This window comes from Dendrobates tinctorius, unplaced genomic scaffold (genome assembly GCF_039654945.1).
Source record: "Dendrobates tinctorius isolate UK_male_01 unplaced genomic scaffold, ASM3965494v1 ptg000098l, whole genome shotgun sequence".
Classification (NCBI taxonomy): Eukaryota; Metazoa; Chordata; class Amphibia; order Anura; family Dendrobatidae; genus Dendrobates; species Dendrobates tinctorius.
The window spans coordinates 9,364,557-9,390,637 of NW_027361766.1; the positions used below are offsets into that span (position 1 = coordinate 9,364,557).

General features: G+C 42.1%; 1 protein-coding gene across 1 annotated transcript in view; it reads right to left on the minus strand.

Annotated features, from left to right (window-relative positions):
* The window catches only part of AMPD1 (adenosine monophosphate deaminase 1), a 140,155-nt gene extending 128,588 nt beyond the window's left edge, over positions 1-11,567 (minus strand). Inside the window, exon 1 of the mRNA XM_073587086.1 lies at positions 11,505-11,567. Coding sequence (XP_073443187.1) covers positions 11,505-11,520 — 16 coding nt within the window. The 5' untranslated portion in view covers positions 11,521-11,567. The remainder of the gene's footprint in view (positions 1-11,504) is intronic.
* Between the last annotated feature and the right edge of the window lie 14,514 nt (positions 11,568-26,081).

A 26,081-nucleotide genomic window follows, 5' to 3' on the forward strand; every position in this document is an offset into this window, starting at 1 on the left:
GCAAAAACTGGCCTGTAAATATGTCCTCTTTAAATTAGGTGGAAAATGCAAATAATAATACAGTACACCATAGAAGAATATATTAACCAATATAGAACATGGCTGAATAATATCATAGTATGTACGAAGTTATATAAGAATTTAGAATATTGGTGTCTTCCTATAAAACCACAACATAAAATGATGAAGGAATACCTTGGGAAAGAGGAGGTAGAGCTCAGTCAACCTAAACGATTTATTTTTTGGGAACAGAATTTCCGAAGTTTAGAAGCATCTTCTTAACCCATTTATGCTTTGGCCACAAGACAATGTTCCTCCTGCTATGGTTGTAGTAACTTTTGGATGACTTTTGGAATATAGTTGGTCTAATGGTCATAGTATAAAGCTGTAGAATAGAATTGGATTAATCTGTTGTAAATGGGCTAAGAATTAAACTTCTAAAATTAGATTTGGACATTGGTCGTGTCGTTTTCAACATTTTGTAGACTACAGAAATCACATTTTAGAAGCCAAAGTGTTCTTAAGGAAATCATTGTCAGAAAAAATTGTTTTTGTACTTCATTATTGGTTGTGTGCCAAAATTATGCATGACAATAGTATGGGCGTTTAACATTTAGAGGGGTTTCCTGTTCATGTGCTCTGGTTAGAAGATTGTAAAGTTGTATGGTCAGCTTCACTTTTGAAAAATAAGTTTCTCCTTATAGTGGGATATTTGTCAGAATTTGGATGCCCATACAACTTAGTGTTTGACTGAATTCTCCTTCGGACAATTGCTATTTCTCCCCCATATAAACATGGAGATTTGTTTTCAATGGTGAGAGTGGAATAAGCTGCTAGCCTACACGTCTCCAGTAGTTTACCACCCACAAAAATAAAAGGATCAGGCACTATAATCTAAAAGGCCAGATCTTTCTGTTTGGGAAGAAACTGGAGGCGACCATACACATGACAGATCGATTCAGTCAGCAATAATTTAATCTCACTGAAAAATATTCAGAATTGAGAGTCCTCAGTGGTTGATACCTTTTAATTTTTCTATCTACTGGCTAACACGGTACAAAGATATACATCTTTCCTTAATCTCACGGGGAATTTTATAAGAGTTTTCCACTTTTATAAATGTGGTACTTAAATAACAGAACTAATGTAAAATAGCAAAATAAGATAAGGTAGTTCTCATCCTCCTACTCTCTGTGCTACTTCTCTCTCAGTGTTTTGGCTGCAGCGGTCATGTTGACAGCTCACATTACTGCTGCATGAATCACTGAGCTCAGTGTCACATTGATGTCACCGCTTCAGCCAAACATGGAGCCACAAGCTGCAATGGATAGCCACCATTGGCCTTGGCCTTTTACAAAAGTTTTATCATTTGTTGACTACTTTTTTAAAACTTGAAAACTTCTTTAACCCCTTCATGACCCAGCCTATTTTGACCTTAATGACCTGGCCATTTTTTGCAATTCTGACCAGTGTCCCTTTATGAGGTAATAACTCAGGAACACTTCAACGGATCCTAGCGATTCTGAGATTTTTTTTGTTTTTTCGGGACATATTTGGCTTCATGTCAGCGGTAAATTTATGTTGATATCTTTTGCGTTTATTTGTGAAAAAAATGGAAATTTGGCGAAAATTTTGAAAATTTCGCAATTTTCAAATTTTGAATTTTTACTCTGTTAAACCAGAGTTATGTGACACAAAATAGTTAATAAATAACATTTGCAACATGTCTACTTTAGATCAGCACAATTTTGGAAACAAAATTTTTTTTGTTAGGAAGTTATAAGGGTTAAAAGTTGACCAGCAATTTCTCACTTTTACAACAAAATTTACAAAACCATTTTTTTAGGGACCACCTCACATTTGAAGTCACTTTGAGGGGTCTATATGGCAGAAAATACCTAAAAGTGGCACCATTCTAAAAACTGCACCCCTCAAGCTACTAAAAAAACACATTCAAGAAGTTTATTAACCCTTCAGGTGCTTCACAGGAACTAAAGCAACATGGAAGGAAAAAATGGACATTTTAATTTTTCCAACAAAAATTTTCTTTTAGCATCAATTTTTTCATTTTCACATGGGCAACAGGATAAAATGGATCCTAAAATTTGTTGGGCAATTTCTCCTGAGTACACGGATACTTCATATGTGGTCATAAACCACTGTTTGGGTGCACGGAAGGGCTCAGAAGGGACGGAGCGCCATTTGACTTTTTGATTGGAAAATATGCTGGAATATTTAGCGGTTGCCATGTTGCGTTTGGAGAGCCCCTGTGTGCCTAAACATTGGAGCTCCCCAACAAGTGACCCCATTTTGGAAACTAGACCCCCCAAGGAACTTATCTAGATGCATAGTAAGCAAGTTGAACCCCCAGGTGCTTCACAAATTGATCCATAAATTAAAAAAAATTACTTTTTTGTCACAAAAATTTTCTTTTAGCCTCAGTTTTTTCACTTTCACATGGGCAACAGGATAAAATGGATCCTAAAATTTGTTGGGCAATTTCTCCTAAGTACACCGATAGCCCATATGTGGGGGGGGGACCACTGTTTGGGCGCATGGGGAGACAGAAGGAGACGGTGCACAGAAGGGAAGGAGCGCCATTTTGAAATGCAGACTTTGATGGAATGTTCTGGGGGGCATCATGTTGCCTATGCAGAGCCCCTGATGTGCCTAAACAGTAGAAATCCCCCACAAGTGACACCATTTTGGAAACTAGACCCCCCAAGGAGCTTATCTAGATGTGTAGGGAGAACTTTGAACCCCCAAGTGCTTCACAGAAGTTTATAAATGCAGAGCCATGAAAATAAAAAATCTTTTTTTTCCTCAAAAATGATTTTTTAGCCCGCTATTTTTTATTTTCCCAAGGGTAAAAGGATAAATTGGACCCCAAAGGTTGTTTTCCAGTTTGTCCTGAGTATGCTGGTACCCCATATGTGGGGGGAACAGGGAACCACTGTTTGGGCGCACGGCAGGGCTTAGAAGGGAAGGAGCGCCATTTGACTTTTTGAATGGGAAATCGTTAGAGGACACCATGTCGTGTTTGGAGAGCCTCTGTGTGCCTAAACTTTGGAGATCCCCCACAAATGACCCCATTTTGGAAACTAGACCCCCAAAGGAACTTATCTAGATGCATAGTGAGCACTTTGAACCCCCAGGTGCTTCACAGACGATTATAACGCAGAGCGGTGAAAATAAAAATAATTTTTTTTCCTCAAAAAATGATTTTTTAGCCCGCTTTTTTTTTATTTTCACAATGGTAACAGGAGAAATTGGACCCCAAAAAATTGTTGTCCAGTTTTTCCTGAGTACGCTGGTACCCCATATGTTGGGGCTCGGAAGGGAAGTAGTGACGTTTTGAAATGCCGACTTGATGGAATGGTCTGTGGGCATCATGTTACATTTGCAGAGCCCCTGATGTTCCTAAACAGTGGAAACCCCCCGCAAGTGACCCCATTTTGGAAATTAGACCAACCAAGGAACTTATCTAGATGTGTGGTGAGCACTTTGAACCCCCAAGTGCTTCACAGAAATTTATAACACAGCCGTGAAAATAAAAATCATTTTTTTCACAAAAATAAATTTTTTAGCCCCCAATTTTTTATTTTCCCAAGGGTAACAGGAGAAATTAGACCCCCAAAGTTGTTGTACAATTTTTCCTGAGTATGCTGATACCCCATATGTGGGGGTAAACCACTGTTTTGGCACACATCGGGGCTCAGAATGGAGGGAGCAGTTTGACTTTTTGAACCCAAAATTGGCTGGAATAAATGGTGGCACCATGTCGTGTTTGGAGACCCCGTGATGAGCCTAAACAGTGGAAACCCCTCAATTCTAACTCCAACCCTAACCCCAACACACCCCTAACCCTAATCCCAACCCTAATCATAACCCTAACCACAACCCTAACCCCAACACACCCCTAACCCTAATCCCAACTCTAACCCTAACCATAAGCCTAACCCTAATATTAACCCTATTATCAACCCTAACCCTAATTACAACCCTAAACCTAATCCCAACCCTAATTCCAACCCTAACCATAATTCCAACCCTAACCCTATTTCTAACCCTAACCCTAATTCCAACCCTTACCCTAATTCTAACCCTAATTGAAAAATAAAAATATTTTCTTTATTTTATTATTTGTGCCTGCCTATGGGGGTGATAAGGGGCGTGGTGATTTACTTTTTTTTATTTTGATCACTGTGAGAGTTTATCACAGTGATCCAAGATGGCGGCGCCCATGATCCGGGATGGTGGGACATCGGGATGGCCAGAGGGACATCGGAGGCACCGTGGAGGGTGAGGGGGTGATCAGAAGGTGGGGGGAGCGGAGAAAAGTGGAGGGGGAACAGATGATGACGGCGGCGGCCGATCGGCCCCGTCAGTCGTTGGGGGGTCGGATCTCAGTCTCCAGCCATCGCAGATGCTTTTGCAGCATTGGCCATGTCTGGATTGTAATATTTCACCAAATTTCATTGGTGAAATATTACAATCGCTCTGATTGGCTGTTTCACTTTTGGCAGCCAATCAGAGCGATCGTAGCCATGGGGGGGCGACGCCACCCCCTGGGATGAAGCACAAAGGGTCCTGTGCCTGCGGGTCGGGTGACCTTTCAGTGACCTCGGTCACCCGACACACAGGAACGCGATCCCCCATGACACAGCATATGCGTCACAGGTCGGATTGGCACCGACTTTCATGACGCATACGCTGTGTTACAGGTTGGGAAGGGATTAAATCAGGTGCTGCGAGTAGATATTTATGGCTTGAATTCTGATAAACTGTATTACGCTTTGGGGTTTTAGATGTCCTTTTGGCACTGGACATTTTTAGCAACTTTTTCCAGAGTTTACACTTTCCATTTATATCTTGCAATATACACTCACTGGCCACTTTATTAGGTACACCATGCTAGTAAGGGGTTGGACCCCCTTTTGCCTTCAGAACTGCCTCAATTCTTCGTGGCAGAGATTCAACAAGGTGCTGGAAGCATTCCTCAGAGATTTTGGACCATATTGACATGATGGCATCACACAGTTGGCGCAGATTTGTCGGCTGCACATCCCTGATGCGAATCTCCCGTTCCACCACATCCCAAAGATGCTCTATTGGATTGAGATCTGGTGACTGAGGAGGCCATTTGAGTACAGTAAACTCATTGTCATGTTCAAGAAACCAATCTGAGATGATTCGAGCTTTATGACATGGCGCATTATCCTGCTGAAAGTAGCCATCAGATGTTGGGTACATTGTGGTCATAAAGGGATGGACATGGTCAGCAACAATACTCAGGTAGGCTGTGGCGTTGCAACGATGCTCAATTGGTACCAAGGGGCCCAAAGAGTGCCCAGAAAAAATTCCCCACACCATGACACCACCACCACCAGCCTGAACCGTTGATACAAGGCAGGATGGATCCATGCTTTCATGTTGTTTACGCCAAATTCTGACCCTACCATCCGAATGTCGCAGCAGAAATCGAGACTCATCAGACCAGGCAACGTTTTTCCAATCTTCTACTGTCCAATTTCGATGAGCTTGTGCAAATTGTAGCCTCAGTTTCCTGTTCTTAGCTGAGAGGAGTGGTACCCAGTGTGGTCTTCTGCTGCTGTAGCCCATCTGCCTCAAAGTTCGACGCACTGTGCGTTCAGAGATGCTCTTCTGCCTACCTTGGTTGTAACGGGTGGCAATTTGAGTCACTGTTGCCTTTCTATCAGCTCGAACCAGTCTGCCCATTCTCCTCTGACCTCTGGCATCAACATGGCATTTCCGGCCACAGAACTGCCGCTCACTGGATTTTTTTTCTTTTTCGGACCATTCTCTGTAAACCCTAGAGATGGTTGTGCGTGAAAATCCCAGTAGATCAGCAGTTTCTGAAATTCTCAGACCAGCCCTTCTGGCACCAACAATCATGCCACGTTCAAAGGCACTCAAATCACCTTTCTTCCCCATACTGATGCTCGGTTTGAACTGCAGGAGATTGTCTTGACCATGTCTACATGCCTAAATGCACTGAGTTGCTGCCATGTGATTGGCTGATTAGAAATTAAGTCTTAACACACAGTTGGACAGGTGTACCTAATAAAGTGGCCAGTGAGTGTATATACTGTATGCGCAGAAGAAGGAGACATCGGCAAGACTGCATTCAGCAACATGTGGTGGATTATATATGGGAAGTCAACCTACTATGAAGAAAATAAGTATTTGATCCCTTGCTGATTTTGTAAGTTTGCCCACTGACAAAGACATGAACAGCCTATGATTTTAAGGGTAGATTAATTTTAACATTGAGAGATAGAATATCAAATAAAATCCAGAAAATCACATTGTATAAATTATATAAATTTTGCAGTGAGAAATAAGTATTTGATCCCACTGACAAACAAGACTTAAAGGGACCTGTCACCCCCCCTGGCATTTTTAACTAAAAGAGCCACCTTCAGCAGCACTAAGGCTGCATTCTGTGAAGGTGGCTCTTCTGTTTCAGACCCCCAGTAACGCTAAAATATTAACTTTTATAAATAGGTCCTCATATCTGTAATGAGTCCCATAGGTATGGTGTGTCCCCCACCGTCAATCATGTCTATGTAGCGTCTGGGCCCCGCCTCCCATAGTCGTCCATCATGCCCCTGCTCTGCCGTCTGTGCCCCGTCTCCTTCTGTCTCCTATGCCGGCGCCTGCTCTGTGAAGCGCGCGCTGCCCGTGAACTGACATCAGACAATCACGCCTGTGTGTTGTAGAAGCCCCAGATCCTGCCCCGCAGTGTGAATACATCATAACACACACTGCAGGGCAGGATCTGGGGCCTCCACAACACGCAGTCGTGATCACCTGATGTCAGTTCACGGGCAGCGCGCACTGCGCATGCCTGAGAACTGTTTTCACAGAGCAAGCGCCAGAATAGGAGACAGAAGGAGACGGTGCACAGACGGCAGAGCAGGGGCATGATGGACGGCTATGGGAGGTGGGGCACAGAATGCAGAGCAGGGGCATGATGGATGGCTATGGGAGGCGGGGCACAGACGGCAGCACAGGGGCATGATGGACGGCTATTAGAGGTGGGGCCCAGACACTACAGAGACATGATTGACGGCGGGGAGGTGGCTGCTTCAGGGGGACACACCATACCTATGGGACTCATTACAGGTATGAGGACCTATTTTTAAAAGTTAATATTTCAGCGTTACTGGGGGTCAGAAACGGAAGAGCCACCTTCACAGAGTGCAGCCTTAGTGTTGCTGAAGGTGGCTCTTTTAGTTAAAAACGCCCAGGGGGGGTGACAGGTTCCCTTTAATACTTGGTAGCAAAACCCTTGTTGGCAAGCACAGCAGTCAGATGTTTTTTGTAGTTGATGATGAGGTTTGCGCACATGTCTGGAGGAATTTTAGTCCACTCCTCTTTGCAGATCATCTCTAAATCATTAAGATTTTGAAGCTGTTGCTTGGCAACTCGGAGCTTCAACTTCCTCCATAAGTTTTCTATGGGATTAAGGTCTGGAGACTGGCTAGGCTACTCCATGACCTTAATGTGCTTCCCTTACAAAATCAGCAAGGGAACAAATAATTATTTCCTTCACTGTATATTCAGTGATCAGAAGGGTAATATATGTTTCTGAGACAAATTGCAATTTGGAATAAATACTGCGGTCAGTTCACAGGCTGGTGTACATGCTGCAGTCAGTCCACAGTTTGGTGTTTGTGCTGCATTCAGTCCTCAGTATGGCGTAAATGCTGCAGTCAGTCCACAGACTGGTGTACATGCTCCCGTCAGTCCACAGTCTGGTGAACATGCTCCCGTCAATCCAAGTCTGGTGAACATGCTCCCATCAGTCCAAGTCTGGTGTACATGCTCCAGTCAGTCCAAGTCTGGTGAACATGCTCCCATCAGTCCAAGTTTGGTGTACATGCTCCAGTCAGTCCAAGTCTGGTGTACATGCTGCAGTCAGTCCACAGTCTGATATAAGTGTGAGCAGGTTGCAGCATGCAGTGAGGCAACAGAGACAGAGCAAGGGTTAAAGGATTTAATTAACAGGGGAATGCTCCATGCAGGGAGATAAAGCAATTTAAATGAGGGAACAGGTGATTAAACTCAGGGTATATGATGGGGGGAAAATAGCAGTAACTATAACAACAGAAGATCTTTTGGTCAACTTATCGTGTATGTCACTTCTTGGGTTGTGGATGTTGCTGAATCGAAGATGGCGCCCACAACGGTGGGCGCAATGCTAATCCGATGAAGTCCTATGGATAACGAGGATCCGTCTTTTGGCGGCAGCGGTTGGCTTCCGGTACCTTCCGCTGAGCCTTTAGTCCATCTACTGATGCAGCCAAGAGGGTATAGATCTCGACACTCTCTGGGTTTAACGTAGACCGGTGGACGTATACAGGGGAATCAGGGCACAGCTTATGGTCCCACACTGAGTCTCCTGAGGTGATATGTGCGTGGTACTCATGAGCCCGGAGCGTTTAGGACCTCGCTTCAGGGTGACCAACGGGCATCCTGCACGTCTCTCCTGGCAGACACTGCTGGTCGCCCTGGGAATCTGCGGGTGCAGGTCTGCTCTGTGACCCGACTTCTTCCACCAAAACTAAGTACTTCCGCGCGCACTGTGGCTGCAGCCGCTTAGCCACACCCCCTACTCCCAGATGTGTCACTTTGTCCGGTCTCATTAGCTTTCTCATGGACAACAGAGGAGACAGCCCCGACAGTTCCGGACCCGACACAGAACAGGTACCTGTGGTCTGGTCCTTCTTCTTACATACATGCTGCATTCAGTCCACAGTCTGGTGTACATGCTGCAGTCAGTCCTCAGTATGGTGTAAATGCTGCAATCAGTCCAGAGTCTGGTGTACATGCTGCAGTCTGTCCTCAGTATGGTGTAAATGCTGCAATCAGTCCAGAGTCTGGTGTACATGCTGCAGTCAGTCCACAATCTGGTGTACATGCCGAATACCAACAAAAGACTGAGCAAACAAGAGGAAAATATTAGAGAGACAAACTCCGAAACTAATCTACCAACCAACATATGAAAACGAGTGCACACAACGGTCTCATTAAAACTAACAATTTATTAAATATACTTAAAAAAGATTTAAATACAAAAGACATACATATACTAAAACAGAATGTTCCTAGAAGTGTCACCAGTAACATGTACAAAGTAAGAGATGTAAAGTAACACGACAGATTCCAAACAGGACAAAGAACCCCAACAACGTAATAATCCAAGTCAACTAACAAGTGTCATGACTGATACTAAATAGTTTAGTGAAAATATGCATAAGGTCAGTACTTACACAAAAGCTGGTATGTCAGTGAAAAGGGGGTCTGGTACATGCGTCCTGGTCCACCTGCCCCAATGCACGTTTCTCCCAGAGGTGTGGTGTACATGCTGCAGTCAGTCCACAGTCTGATGTAAATGCTGCAGTCAGTCCGCAATCTGGTATACATGCTGCAGTCAGTCCACAATCTGGTGTACATGTTGCAGTCCGTCCAAGTCTGGTGTACATGCTGCGGTCAGTCCACAGTCTGGTGTACATGCTGCGGTCAGTCCACAGTCTGGTGTACATGCTGCGGTCAGTCCACAGTCTGGTGTACATGCTGCGGTCAGTCCAGTCTGGTGTACATGCTGCAGTCAGTCCACAGTCTGGTGTACATGCTGCAGTCAGTCCACAGTCTGGTGTACATGCTGCAGTCAGTCCACAGTCTGGTGTACATGCTGCAGTCAGTCCACAGTCTGGTGTACATGCTGCAGTCAGTCCACAGTCTGGTGTACATGCTGCGGTCAGTCCACAGTCTGGTGTACATGCTGCAGTCAGTCCACAGTCTGGTGTACATGCTGCAGTCAGTCCACAGTCTGATGTACATGCTGCAGTCAGTCCACAGTCTGGTGTACATGCTGCAGTCAGTCCACAGTCTGGTGTACATGCTGCAGTCAGTCCACAGTCTGGTGTACATGCTGTCGTCAGTCTTGTATGCCTCTCAGCTGTCCACATTAACTGTCTCTAATTTGTGTATCTGTTCCAGGAGATCAGGGGTATGTTCCAACTTGCTGTAAATGCTGCAGTCAGTCACAGCCTGGACCAAATGCTGCGCTCAGTTAACAGTCTAGTGTAAATACTGTGGTCAGTCAACAATCTGGTATAAATGCTGCGGTCAGTCCACAGTATTGTGTACATGTTGCAGTAAGGGCTATGTGCACACGATCAGAAAACACTGTGTGATGGTCGCTGCGTACTTGTGTAGCCTACAGCCTGCAGTGGTCAGATGTTACAGAATAGTGGTTGGGATTTTCAAGAAATCCAATGCCCACTATGCGTCCATAGATGCCTGTGGATCTCTGCAGAGAAATAGACATGATGCATGGGAGCATCTTGTGTGTGTGGTGGAATATTCTGTGGGGGCTTCATACTTTGTGCGGGCGGTGGGGGAAGACACAGATTTGCACTCCCCATTATATAACATTGGTCTGGGTACTATCCGATAACGTATCATGTGATTGAGCCATTACAGTCCGTCCACTTCAAGCATGTGAATCTTTGTTGAAGCCAATGCAGAAGTGGAGGTGGTGGGAGCGAGAAAGATGTAAGGAAATAGGAGGATCTGAGCAGATTTGACAAAAAATAGGATATTAGAAAAATTCAATGATTTTACCTCTGTTAAACAATAAAATATTTTTCTACCACTTGTCCGTGCCCCTTAATAATATGAAGGTCCTCCAAATCACCTGTTCTCAATTTTTGGTTTCTAGCAAAATTCAAATATGGACGACATCAGAAATTAGAATGTGGGAGGTGTAATATCAATCAATAAAAACAGTTGATGACTGGCAGTAGAAGAACATCTGGACGCAACCAGAGAGCAGTAATCCAGTGTTAATACATCTATACCAGAGAGATAGCTATATAAAATAAAAAAATATAAAAATCAGGGAGAGCGATGCAATCTCTCAGTCATGATTATAATACTAAATTGCTTTTCTTCACAAATAGCTTATTTTTTCCTAAGTTATTTTTCACCCTTTCGTTTTCTACTTTGAGCAATTCAGGAAGAACTCTAGTTGCTATTTGGAAGCCATCAGCTACTACTGTTACCAGGCTGATTATTTTAGCCATCAGCACCTCATTATCACATATATTGCCAGTAATGATAATTTTTGGGATTTCACCATTTGGCATATCTGTTCTTTTTATTGACTGAAACATATGCGAGAAAAATAAAGAAATGCAAAGATGTTAGATTTGACCATTTTATGATATATAGCCCATATTAATCATAGATGGAGCTGTCGTGCTGCCTATGCCAAGACATCATCATGTGCTTAGGCACAATTAGCATCCATCATTGCATAATTCATGCAATCCAACCAAGTCCATATTTGCAACAGTCGCACTATGTCAATTGATAAACTAACAGCACATGTCCTTCTTCCTGATAATCCCAAGGAACGGCAGATTCTTATATGCACTGGAGATTGCTTAAGTATACACACAAAAACTTACTAGCCCTTTGTGCCATTTTGGTGCCGGGTCTTCAGAGCTCAGCAGGAGGATAAATGGATGAGACAGCTAGCTGGTACTAAGGAGAGTCAAAGTCCTAGTCTGTGAAGTCTCATTTTGCAGTAATGTGATCTATACACTTTAAAAGGATAGGAAGCTATTTCCAGCATGGGGGTAGAGTAGTTGCCAGAGAAGCAGAAGCAATGAAACTCACTCCCTACCACGGCTTTTGGAAATAAGAAAGAATTCTGCAATGTAATTCCCTGGACCCTGGATTATATGCACATATTTATACAACGCAGGGCTTCAACAGTAAGAAAGGGCATACTGCACCCAAATACGTTGGGTTCATATGTTGCTGCAAAAACATTACTAGTACCAGTAAGAAAACATCAAGAAAACATCAATATTTACATATAACACCCTTTAATCCCTTAACGACCGCCAGTATGGCTTTTAACAGTGGCAGTTAAGGGGCCTTGTTCCTCAGCGCCGCTTTTTAACGTGTATAGCGTCCCCAGCGTGGGAAAATCCCAGGATAAATGATTCGGGTCAGTTTTTACTGTCCCCAGTCTCAACGAATAACGGCGATCACAAAAAAAAAGTCCGCTTTTCCATTCATTCCTCTCTCCTCTGATATTATCTAATATACTAGAGGAGAGAGAAATAGGGTCTCCCAAGCCCCCCGGTAGCTCCAGCATCCGAGGACATTTAGGCCCACTGCATCATCTTCCTGTAAGAAAATTGCGGGCATATACGCTGTGCGCCCGCCGAGATTTGCCAGCCGGTACTCGGCAACAATAGGAGATTTTTCCTATTGATTCATTTTGATCACTGTGATAGGGTCTATCACAGTGATCAAAATAAAAAAATAGTAAATCAAACCCCCTTATGTCACCCCCTTAGATAAAAATAATAAAATATATTTTTTTTAAATTTCCATTCCTTGCATTTAGTGTTAGGGCTAGGGTTATGGCTAGGGTTGGGGCTAGAGTTACGGTTAGGGCTAGGGTTAGGGTTGTCTTGGGGTTATGGTTGTGTTGGGGTTACGGTTGTGTTGGGTTTACAATTGTGGTGCCAGACATATGAAAGCCCGCATAGAGTTTGCTAAAAAAACACATGAAGGATTCCCAGACTATGAGAAATAAGATTCTCTGGTCTGATGAGATGAAGATAGAACTTTTTGATGATAATTCTAAGTGGCATGTGTGGAGAAAACCAGGCAATGATCACCTGCCCAATACAATCCCAACAGTGAAACATGGTGGGGGCAGCATCATGCGATGGGGGTGTTTTTCAGCTGCAGGGACATGATGACTGGAAGCAATTGAAGCAAACGTGAATGCTGCCAAGTACAGAGATATCCTGGATGAAAACCTCTTCTAGAGTGCTCTGGACCTCAGACTTGGCCGAAGGTTCACCTTCCAACAAGACAATGACCCTAAGCACACAGCTAAAATAACAAAGGAGTGGCTTCAGAACAACTCTGTGACCATTCTTGAAAGGCCCAGTCAGAGCCCTGACCTAAACCCAATTGAGCATCTCTGGAGAGACCTGAAAATGGCTGTCCACCAACGTTCACCATCCAACCTGACGGAACTGGAGAGGATCTGCAAGGAAGAAAGGCAGAGGATCCCCAAATCCATGTGTGAAAAACTTGTTTTTTTCATTCCCAAGAAGACTCATGGCTGTACTAACTCAAAAGGGCGCTTCTACTCAATACTGAGCAAAGAGTCGTCTGAATACTTATGACCGTGTGATATTTCAGTTTTTCTTTTTTAATAAATTTGCAAAAATTTCTGCATTTCTGTTTTTTTCAGTCAAGATGGGGTACAAGAGTATACATTACTGAGAAAAAAATGAACTTTTTTGTATTTACCAAATGGCTGCAATTAAACAGAGTGAAAAATATATAGGGGTCTGAATACTTTCTGTATCCACTGTATATATATTGCCTTGGGAGACACACTGACATCGTACCCTGCATACTACCTAAGGCAGAGCCGCACTCCACATATATGGCTGCTCTGTGCGCACAGGACCTGTGATGAGGTCACAGGAGGGGAGGAGCCAGGGGTCACATGATCAGGGGGGCCTTACTACTTCTCCTCCATCAATTACAGCCTCTTGCACGACCGGCCGCAGCACCAGCTTGCAGACTCAGAGACTAAATTGTAGGTGCTGCAGGTAGAGGAGCGCATAATGCCGCCCCCTGCTGCCTGCCGCTTCAGCAAGTCGCTCAACTTGGCTCATTATAGCTGCGGCCCTGACCTAAGGATTTATATCTAGTATGTGGTCACCAGGTCTATAAATGGCTTCCCCTGGGTGCAGAAGGAACCTGCACCTTAGTACACCTTACGCCTGCTACCTTCATACTTCTGTATGGTGACCTAGATATAAATACTGTCCCCAAACATTCCCTATATAAGCGAGCTGCAGACAATCACCCCAGACAGAATGGTAGACCTCATATAGTGGAAATTTGGATAGGGAATAAAAGTATATTCATTTACTCTTTCATTACATAAATGTTGGTATTACTAGTGTATGTAACCACTAGAGCTGGTATATTTGTTATGATGACACTATGTAAAGAGATGTAAGATCAGACATCATAGACCGTGAGTTATCACATCTGCAAAATATCACAGAGCTCCTCCAGTAACCATATATGACACGATTTACAGACAAGGTATCTGTCGGTAAACGGAATTCATCCTCTCCAGGCTACCATAGCATGAGGGAAGTAGCTGAAGGATAAATTGTCTGTTATAATAAAAAGGAGAAATTGTTATAGTAAATATTTTATATTTAGCTTATTATTTAGACAATTAAATATACTTTTATACAGTATCTATGATTATTTGGATTTTAGTATTATCTTTATAAGTGTTATCGATAAAAGCAATAACACAGGGAGTTCTCTCTAATATAGAAGTATCTGTGTTAAACATTTCTTTGACTCTGAAAGTATAGTAAGCTGGTTAGAACTGGATAGAAAGGAATTTTGACAGAATCCATAATTTATGATTTTGTTTTTCCCAACATAAATATCTTCTGTCTTAGGCTGGTTTCACATTTGCATCTGTGTGCGCAGCGTTTGATCCGCATAGATCCGTATGCGTCATGTGTACATATCTTTAACATGGTGTACGCAGGAACATGCGTTTGCATGCGTTCGCTTGCGGATGCGTACGCATGCGTCGTTTCGCAGTGTGCGGCAAACGCAACCTGTTGCATTTTTTAGGCGTCAAATATGCGCAGCCGTATGCATGCGGATGAAGTGCGCCAAAACAACTCATTACTGTCTATGGGAACGCATCGGTACGCAAGGACATGCATACGCATGAGTTCTCTACGCATGCGTTCTTCAGAATGAGTAGGTCCAGGAAGTGTTAAATTAAACATTGTTTTTATTTTTGTTAATAAAAATTATTTTTTTCACAATCCCTGTCTCCTTGTGTTTTCTTTATCTAATTAAACGTGTGTGTATTGTTGAGTGAAATATTAACGGGTGTTACAGTCAAGGTGTTTAGTATTAAAGTTACAGTGAAGGTGTTAGTATTAAAGTCAGCAAACATTACAGGTACATTTTACTTATTAGCGGCTTAAACCATTTCCTCTTGCCATGACACATATCCAATATCAGAAATAAAGTAGGCAGCAAATTTATCCCTCAATTGGGCAACTTCCATTGTTGTCCTCAGTGGGTGATCTTGGTAATCTTGCAATGTGGTAGCAACAGATTCTTCAAGCTCAAAGTTGGGTTGCTCTTTTGCCAGGATGTAATTTTGCAGAACACACGCTATCACAACTTCCCCAACTGTCTCAGTTTTTAAATCGATGGGTGTCTCCAAAATGCACCATTTAGATGCCTGCAAACCAAAGGCACACTCCACAGTTCTTCATGCCCTTGTCAGTCGGTAGTTGTAAATCCGATTGGTGTGATTCAAGTCCCGACTTGAGTACAGTTTTATGAGGTTGGCACACATGTGAAACACCTCATCCCCAACCACAGCAAACGACATTGGCAGTCCTTCAGTGTTCGGATGAGGCTGTGGCTGTGGAAAATCGAAATTATTCTCATACAAATGTTGGCCCATGCCAGAGTTTTTGAAAGTCTGGGAGTCATTTCCTGGTCCAAATGAGCCAACGTTCACGGCGACAAATCTACAGTCAGCATCTGCAATCGCCATGAGAATAGAAAAATATTTTTTGTAATTGAAATACTTGGATTCACTTTCAGCAGGTTTTCTAATTAGAATGTGTTAGCCGTCCACAGCCCCCAAACAGTTAGGAAAATTACACATGCCCTGAAATTTTGCAGCATTTTCCAGCCAAAGTTCAGTTGTGGGTTAGGGGAGGAATTCCTCACTTAGAACGTCACATAAAGCACGGCAGGTGTCTCCAACAATCCCAGAAAGGGTGGACACTCCAATGCGGAATTGAAAATGTACAGATGATAAGGTCTCTCTGGTAGCCAGGAATCTGCGGAACAGAAAATGGGAAAAAAAAATCAGTACATAGCTTTTATAACAATATTTATGAAAGGTTTTTCTTTTCAAAATTATGTACCTTAGGGTCACCAACAGACGTTCCTCAGCAGGAATTGCTCGACGTAGCTGTGTGTCCTGCCTGGTGATGGATCCTCGGACACGTTGCAAGTCATCGAAGCTCTGTTTCGACATCCTCGTGTGGTCAAAACACTTCTGAGGTTTTGCACGCAGCTCAGTGTACAACGAGTTGTAGGCTCCACTGCTCTCTCAGAGTTCAACGATGGGTTGTTGCCAGTAGCGACAACGACATCTTCTCTTTCTTACTCTTCTTTCTTCTTCACAAGCCACAGCACAGGCAACAGCCAATTGCAAGTCCAAATCCAGATTACAATACAGTAGAAGCTCTCCATGCCAAGATCCATCCTCCAGCTAGATGCAGCAGCAAAAGTTGAGGATTACATCTGTACAAGGGTCTATATACAGAATTTCCATGAGACACGCCCATTCGACGTGGCTTGTGTCAAGGAAATTCTACTGGAAAAGCATTGTCGTATACAATGCATGCGCATAAATAACACAAACGCATGCAAACACGGCTTTTTTTGGCTTAATGCGTAAGTTGATGTGGATAAAAAATGCTGAGCTGGCATGTGTTTTGTCATGCGTTTGCACATGCAGATGATACGCTGCGCACATAAACGCAAATGTGAACTTAGCCTTAAGCCCCCATTACACACTGTGATATCGCTAGCAATATCGCTGTAAAGTCACCGATTTAGTGACGTTACAGCGATATTGCTAGCGATATTGCTGCATGTGATACTTACCTCCGACCGGCTCCCCCGCTGGCTATCGCTGATCGCGCGAGAAGCTGCTGGACCATTCCTCGTCGTCCGCTTCCTGCTGTGACGACGAGCGACGCGTGGAGCCGGGCGGGAGGACGCAGGATCGCCGCGTCTGACAGGTAAGTAGCGATCCCCGTCCCCTGCGATGTCGCTGGTGAGATCTGCCTGAGTGGCAGCTCACTAGCGACCACTCAGCGATGCACCAGCGATCCTGACCGCGTCATATCGCTGGTCGGGATCGCTGGTGAGTCGCTAGGTGTAACGGTACCCTTAGGTAATGTAAGCCATTCCCACTTTTCTTATCTCTGTGCTTGTAATAAAAACTTGTGACTTGGCTTCTGAGATCTTACAAGTCAGTACAACAAGAGACCCTGATGGGTGCCCTTATCTCCGATCGACTCCCTGATTTGATCAAAACTGGCAAACACTTTAAATCTATGGGTACAAAAAAAGTTACAATGTCATTTTGGAAGAACTTGCAGCAGAATGTTTGTATTTATCCAGCTTTTTCCTCCTCTTTGCCTCCTCCCCGTTTTATAAAATCTTATGGGAAACAATTGTCATATATCTCAATAATAGGAAAATCTGACATCACTGAACACAGATTTTACCCCAGAATTGAGAGTGACAGATAGAGAATGACCTCAAACAAGACTCAGGAAGTATATAGCCATAAAATAGATAGCCTTTATTGAAGTATAGTAACAAAACATTTAAAATACATAAAAGGAGATATATGTCCAACATGCTTACACAAGGTACGTATGCAAGTATAAATATAGATATGTAAATATAGTGCCTAAACATATATCAAAAAGCATCTAAAAAATGTCCATGTTTTAAAGAGGCATATAAGTACAATATCCAGACAAGTGTCTATTATGAAGAGACACAAATGTGCCTAATATGTACTCTGCAAAATCAGCCCTGAATGTAAAATAAAATACAATACGAATAGTGAGTACTGATAAAGAAATCTCAGAATAACCTGAGAAGAGAAGTTTGCAAAATAATGTGCATAACCTCAATAATTATAAAGTGAGCCAGTGCCCATTATAAATATATGTAGCATATGGTAACTACAGTTGTGGCCAAAAGCATTGATACCCCTGCAATTTTGTCAGAATATACTCAGTTTCTTCCTGAAAATTATTGCAAACACAAATTCTTTGGTATTATTATCTTCATTTAATTTGTCTTAAATGAAAAAACACAAAAGAGAATACAGCAAAAAGCAAAACATTGATCATTTCACACAAAACTCCAAAAATGAGCCAGACAAAAGTATTGGCACCCTCAGCCTAATACTTGGTTGCACAACCTGTAGCCAAATAACTGCGACCAACCACTACCGGTAACCATCAATGAGTTTCTTACAATGCTCTGCTGGAATTTTAGAGCATTCTTCTTTGGCAAACTGCTCCAGGTCCCTGATATTAGAAGGGTGCCTTCTCCAAACTGCCATTTTTAGATCTCTCCACAGCTGTTATATGGGATTCAGGTCTGGACTCATTGCTGGCCACCTTAGAAGTCTCCAGTGCTTTCTCTCAAACCATTTTCTAGTGCTTTTTGAAGTGTGTTTGGGGTCATTGTCCTGCTGGAAGACCCATGACCTCTGAGGGAGACCCAGCTTTCTCACACTGGGCCCTACATTATGCTGCAAAATTTGTTGGTAGTCTTCAGATCAGACTTCATAATGCCATGCACACGGTCAAGCAGTCCAGTGCCAGAGGCAGCAAAGCAACCCCAAAACATCAGGGAACCTCCGCCATGTTTGACTGTAGGGACCGTGTTTTTTTCTTTGAATGCCTCTTTTTTCTCCAGTAAACTCTATGTTGATGCCTTTGCCCAAAAAGCTCTACTTTTGTCTCATCTGACCAGAGAACATTCTTCCAAAACGTTTTAGGCTTTTTCAGGTAAGTTTTGGCAAACTCCAGCCTGGCTTTTTTATGTCTCGGGGTAAGAAGTGGGGTCTTCCTGGGTCTCCTACCATACAGTCCCTTTTCAGACGCCGACGGATAGTACGGGTTGACACTGTTGTACCCTCGGACTGCAGGGCAGCTTGAACTTGTTTGGATGTTAGTCGAGGTTCTTTATCCAACATCCGCACAATCTTGCATTGAAATCTCTTGTCAATTTTTCTTTTCCGTCCACATCTAGGGAGGTTAGCCACAGTGTCATGGGCTTTAAACTTCTTGATGACACTGCGCACGGTAGACACAGGAACATTCAGGTCTTTGGAGATGGACTTGTAGCCTTGAGATTGCTCATGCTTCCTCACAATTTGGTTTCTCAAGTCCTCAGACAGTTCTTTGGTCTTCTTTCTTTTCTTCATGCTCAATGTGGTACACACAAGGACACAGGACAGAGGTTGAGTCAACTTTAATCCATGTCAACTGGCTGCAAGTGTGATTTAGTTATTGCCAACACCTGTTAGGTGCCACAGGTAAGTTACAGGTGCTGTTAATTACACAAATTAGAGAAGCATCACATGATTTTTCGAACAGTGCCAATACTTTTGTCCACCCTCTTTTTTATGTTTGGTGTGGAATTATATCCAATTTGGCTTTAGGACAATTCTTTTTGTTTTTTCATTTAAGACAAATTAAATGAAGATAATAATACCAGAGAATTTGTGTTTGCAATAATTTTCAGGAAGAAACTGAGTATTATCTGACAAAATCGCAGGGGTGTCAATACTTTTGGCCACAACTGTACAAAAAATACATGCAAAACAGTTCATACTTAGGGCTAATACATAATACAAGGGTCACAAATTGCAAATAGGGATATGACCAAAATGGCTATGTAGCTATCATGTCGCGCACCGCAGTGCAGTCACAAAAAGACCCATGCTGGTCAGGTCACCACTACCATAGAAATTGCAGAGTAAAAAAGAAAGAAAGCATACAACCTTGTGAAGTCAGGCTGATTTTGCAGAGTACATATTAGGCACATTTGTGTCTCTTCATAATAGACACTTGTCTGGATATTGTACTTATATGCCTCTTTAATACATGGGCATTTTTTAGATGCTTTTTGATATATGTTTAGGCACTTTATATACATATGTATATTTATACTTGCATACGTACCTTGTGTAAGCATATTGGACATATATCTCCTTTTATGTATTTTAAATGTTTTGTTACTATACTTCAATAAAGGCTATCTATTTTATGGCTATATACTTCCTGAGTCTTGTTTGATGTCATAGTTGATTGGAAGTGCCATTTATTTAGGCCCAATATTTTGGATATATATAGATGGAGAAAGAGAGAAAGAAGCAGGGTTTTTTTTAATAAAAAGAAGCTACTTTGTAATAATATGTTATGTGTACTATTTATTTATGATTAAGAATTAGGACAATGTATACGCTCTATTATTTCAAGGCCTTGGAAGAAGCTGACAGTGAAATGCGCGTCGGGGTGAAAGAATGCCGTGCTGGACACCGTGACCACCAAAACATCCATTTAAGGTAGCCCAACATTAGATAGAATCTTTGTTTGACTATAGGAGTTGGGTCCCTTTATTTTTAAGTATTATTTAGCACTAGAGCACTTTATTAGCTTATAATTGGGATCGTATCTTTCAACTCGCAGAGCTATCATGTATTTTCTTCCTATTATATACCATATACCGCTTACCTTGTAATATTCTTAAATACTGATGCGGAGGAATTATAATATTGTTGTTTAGAATTCAGTCTAAGGACATACTTTATTTCCCTTCTTTATAGGTGGCTATATTATTATAACAATTGTCTGTGCACTTGAGCATTCTATTTACTATATCTGTGTATCTGGTCCTCATACGGCTATTGTGCAGACTTTTGCTGCATGATATGCTATATACCTACTATCTTTTGTAACACTGTAATATTTTGATAGAGAGGAATTCTAACATGGTTGGGACGTTAACCTTGATTTATTGTTCTTTCCTCTGCCAATAGCTACATAATGAATTTTGTAGTGTCCTTTTTTATCGGCGTCCCCTACATGACATTTTGTTTATATACAGTAACTGTTTTTAATTGTTTTGAAATAATAAACATACATTTTATTATGGATCCTTTCTTGGAACTGAACCTCTATTTAAATTGAGAACCACAGTTCACTGTTGTGTATTGAAGATGGAGAAAGAAGCAGGTTTTTTTCTGATAAAAAGAAGCAACTTTGTAATAATATCTTATGTGTACTATTGATTTATGAATAATAATTAGGACAATGTATATGCTCTACTTATCCTGATCATAATTTGAAATAATACATGTATTCCAACATCAGTGGCTACCTCTCAAATGTTGTGTCACTCAATGAATGCAACGATGCCACCAGTAACCAACAAGTAGTAGAACAGTAGATGCTTTAACAGCAGAAAAGGATGAATACAAAAATACATAAAACAGTTGTATACATATTTTCAGATATTTCTTACAGAAGAATGAATGTTTTAAATATTACTTTTATTTTTATTCTGGTGTTTGCTGATGTGCCACTTAAAGATTAACAATCTTACACAAGTAGCAACTGTATGTTAGGTGCACTGGGTGGTAGTCATGGTTGAGGGTCTGCGTTCCCACACCCTGGCACCCCACAAATAAAGTGTCCCAGTTCCAGTGTGCCATCCCGTGTAGGGTGCATGACACTCACTTGTCGCCCGTAGGCCTTCAGTTCTGCATACTCCGGAACAGCCTCACACGACTCCGGGGGCATCCCTGTTCATTTCAACATTTAACAGTTTTCTTGACAGTTGCCGTACACCAGATTGTATCACGCGTTAACGGGCACAACACCCTCCGTTTCTTGTTTCAGTAACACAGAACATTTTCCTCTTTACTTTCGTTTGCGCCTGAAGTATCCTTGCTGTAACAGTTCCTGTCAGCCCCACAGATTTTCTGTCCAGCCCCACAGTATTGCTGAGATCCATAACTTTCCCTCACGTGGTTTTTTTCCGGTCATGCGCTGTTATAATCTGACCTCCGTTGCCATAGACGCTTGGTTACTTTGCAGTGACGGCGGTGTTCTGACGCGTCATACTTGTTCTGACATGCGCAGACGCATAGACTGTTTTCCGGCTATGCGCAATAACAGATGGTGCTCAGATCATGGACACTGCTAAGCACGCCCACTATATATGCTTATTGGTTAAGGTTTTACACCACCCCACATTTGATTGGTTTCTTTGGATATATAAACCTACCTGTCTCCCATAGGCGCCACAGCCTGACGAAGGCAACGTGCCGAAACACGAGTGGGGAGGGCACCTATCCAGGAGACCAGGAGCTGTATACACTGTAAGTTACTAATTAACCCTTACCTCACATTTTAAATTCATGTAATTACTTTTATCAGTCCTGCTCTCTATACAAGCTATTTCACATACTGACAGCCTCTGGTGTCTCTCAGTATCATTCTGATTTCCTATGCGGCATACCTGAATACTGACACCTACTGGTTTTTCATGCACATGCACTGCACTTTATTTATAAATGTTTCATGGTGCACTTTAATTACATAAAATAATTTTTTCATGATGCACATTATTTATATAGGATTCACATTGCTGCTGTTTTCTTTTATCCTTAATTCACTGCACAGTAATGTTTTTTATTTTTTATTGTTCTTAACTAATTTGCATATTTTAGCACCATTTGTCATATTGGTATGCCCCTGTATCTGGATAGTATTGCCCCTTTTTTAACATATACAACATTTTAATTCATACAGTGATGCTTTCCTTCGTTATTTATATTCCTGTTATACTAATAAAATTTATATTTTAATTCTGGGATTTATGGTCGATATGTGTCTTTCTCTGTGTTGTGCTTTTTGTATATTTTTGACTGTCCTAGTGTTTAACACTTACTTACGTGTCCATTTAGTCAGCTAGCAATAAATACCACTTGGTTCCTTTATTTATTTATAATTGTGGCAGCTGGCTATTTTACTCCTTTGTGTGTGGTTGTATATGAGTATCCACAGGGAGTTTGGTAAGGCCTCATACTACCCAACACAATTTGTACTTGGAATGGCTAGGACCCCACTGCACCTTGAATGCCCCCTAGCAACTGTCACCAACAAACTTTTACTAACTGACTTAAACCAGGAAGTGGTTGCTTTTACTGGCCCTAATCCCTCCAACTTTGGGCTTGACCAATCATTAACTGTCTCTTTATTGTCTGCCCCAGCAGTTGGTTGCTGGGCAAAGGTAACCCGTGGACCATACTTCCTATATCTAGTATGTCCTCAACTGAATCCTTACCCTTTCTAACTTAATCCCTAAGTCCTAGAGGCGTATGACGTCTCCTGTCACACCCTTACATGTATATCTCTAATCGCGTCTAAAGCTCCCACTAAAATCTCTTTCATGCTAATGGTATGAAAGTGACAACATGAAAAATACTCAATGCTGACCATCACGAGATGTGGACAAGGAAAGTACATATACAGTGCCTTGTAAAAGTATTCAGCCCCCCCCGGAACTTTTCAACCTTTTCCCACATATCATGCTTCAAACAAAGATACCAAATGTAAATTTTTGGTGAAGAATCAACAAGTGGGACACAACTGTGAAGTTGAATGAAATTTACTGGCTATTTTAAATTTGTGTGGAAATTAAGATACTGAAAAGTGGGGCGTGCAATATTATTCAGCCCCTTTACTTTCAGTGCAGCAAACTCACTTCAGAAGTTCATTGTGGATCTCTGAATGACCCAATGTTGTCCTAAATGACTAAATATAATCCACCTGTGTGTAATCAAGTCTCCGGATAAATGCACCTGCTCTGTGATTGTCTCAGGGTTTTGTTTGAAGCACAGAGATCATCATGAAGACCAAGGAACACAACAGGCAGGTCCGTGATACTGTTGTGGAGAAGTTTAAAGCTGGATTTGGATACAAAATGATTTCCAAAACTTTAAACATCCCAAGGAGCACTGTGCAAGCGATCATATTGAAATGGAAGGCGTATCATACCACTGCAAATCTACCAAGACCCGGCCGTCCCTCTAAACTTTCATCTCAAACAATGAGAAGACTGATCAGAGATGCAGCCAAGAGGCCCATGATCACTCTGGATGAACTGCAGCGATCTGCAGCTGAGGTGGGACAGTCTGTCCACAGGATAACAATCAGTCATACACTGCACAAATCTGGCCTTTATGGAAGAGTGGCAAGAAGAAAGCCATTTCTCAAAGATATCCATAAAAAGTGTCGTTTAAAGTTTGCAACAAGCCACCTGGGAGACACACCAAACATGGAGGACAGTTTGCAACTACAGACAGATTTGAGTAAATTGGAGAATTGGGCTGAAAAATGGCAAATGAGGATTAACACAGATAAGTGTAAGGTTATGCACATGGGAAGGAGAAACAGATGCTACAATTACTTACTAAATGGGAAACTGCTGGGGAAATCAGACATGGAAAAAGACTTAGGCATCTTAGTCAATAAGAAGCTAAATTGGAGTGCCCAGTGTCAGGCAGCTGCCACCAAAGCAAATAGGGTCATGGGATGCATTAGAAGAGGTCTGGGAACACGAGATGAAAACATAATTCTCCCTCAGTACAAATCATTCGTCAGACCACACTTGGAGTATTGTATGCAATTTTGGACGCCGGTGCTTAAGACAGACATTACCGAACTTGAAAGGGTTCAAAGGCGGGCTACTAAAATGATAAATGGAGTTGGTTCACTACAATACCCAGAAAGGTTATCAAAATTAGGTCTATTTACTCTATAAAAGAGAAGACTTAGGGGAGACCTAATATATGTACAAATATATCAGAGGGCAATACAGAGATCTCTCCAATGAACTGTTTGTACCAAGGACAGTGACAAGAACAAGGGGGCATTCTCTTCGTTTGGAGGAAAGACAATTTCTGCACCAGCATAGAAGAGGGTTCTTCATGGTAAGAGCAGTGAGGCTCTGGAATTCTCTTCCTGAGGAAGTGGTGATGGCCAACTCACTGAATGAATTTAAGAAAGGAATGGATGCTTTTCTTGTGAGAAACAGTATAGAAGGTTACGAATAGCATAATATTATAGGTAGATGGTTGACCCAGCTTAGGGGAAGGAATTTTTTCCCTATGGAGAAAATTGGCTTCTACTCTGTGGGTTTGTTGCCTTCCCCAGGATCAACAATGCAGAACAGCTGCACTAAAAATAGGCTGATCTAGATGGACATAAGGTCTTCCTTCAGCCTTCAAAACTATGTTACTATGTGGAAGAAGGTCCTCTGGTTAGATGAAACCAAAATCAAAACTTTTTGGCAACAATGCCAAACGATATGTTTGGTGTAAAGGCAACACAGGTCATCACCCTGAACACACCATCCCCACTATCAAACATGGTGGTGGCAGCATCATGGTTTGGGGCTGCTTTTCTTCAGCAGGGACAGGGAAGATAGTTAAAATTGTTGGGAAGATGGATGGAGCCAAATACAGGACCATTCTTGAAGAAATCCTGTTGGAGTCTGCAAAAGACCTGAGACTGGGACGGTGATTTGTCTTCCAACAAGACAATGAATGATCCCAAACATAAAGCAAAATCTACAATGAAATGGTTCACAAATAAATGTATCCAGGTGTTAGAATGGCCAAAGTCAAAGTCCAGACCTGAATCCAATCGACAATCTGTGGAAAGAGCTGAAAACTGTTGTTTACAAACGATCTCCATCAAACCTCACTGAGCTCGAGCGGTTTGCCAAGGAAGAATGGGCAAGAATTTCAGTATCTCGATGTACAAAACTGATAGAGACAAACCCCAAGTGACTTGCAGCTGTAGTCGCGGCAAAAGGTGGCGCAACAAAGTATTAAGTAAAAGGGGCCGAATAAAATTGCACACCCCACTTTTCAGTTTTTGAATTTCAACAAAAATTTAAAATAACCAATAAATTTCGTTCAACTTCACAATTGTGTTCCACTTGTTGTTGATTCTTCACCAAAAATTTACATTTGGTATCTTTATGTTTGAAGCATGATATGTGGGAAAAGGTTGAAGAGTTCCATGGGGCCGAATACTTTTGCAAGGCACTGTAGTGGTTTGATTGAGATAGTCAGCTCCCTATCCAGCACCATGTTGGACCTCTTGTGGCTGTTATAAGTGCGGCAGTTTGCTGTGGCATAGATTTCAAATTGCTCTGCATGAATATTGGACCTCACAGACAGGAAATCTTTTCGCAGTTTCCACAAATTAGGTGAAGGTATTAGCATGCATTAAAAAGCATGTTCTATGTAA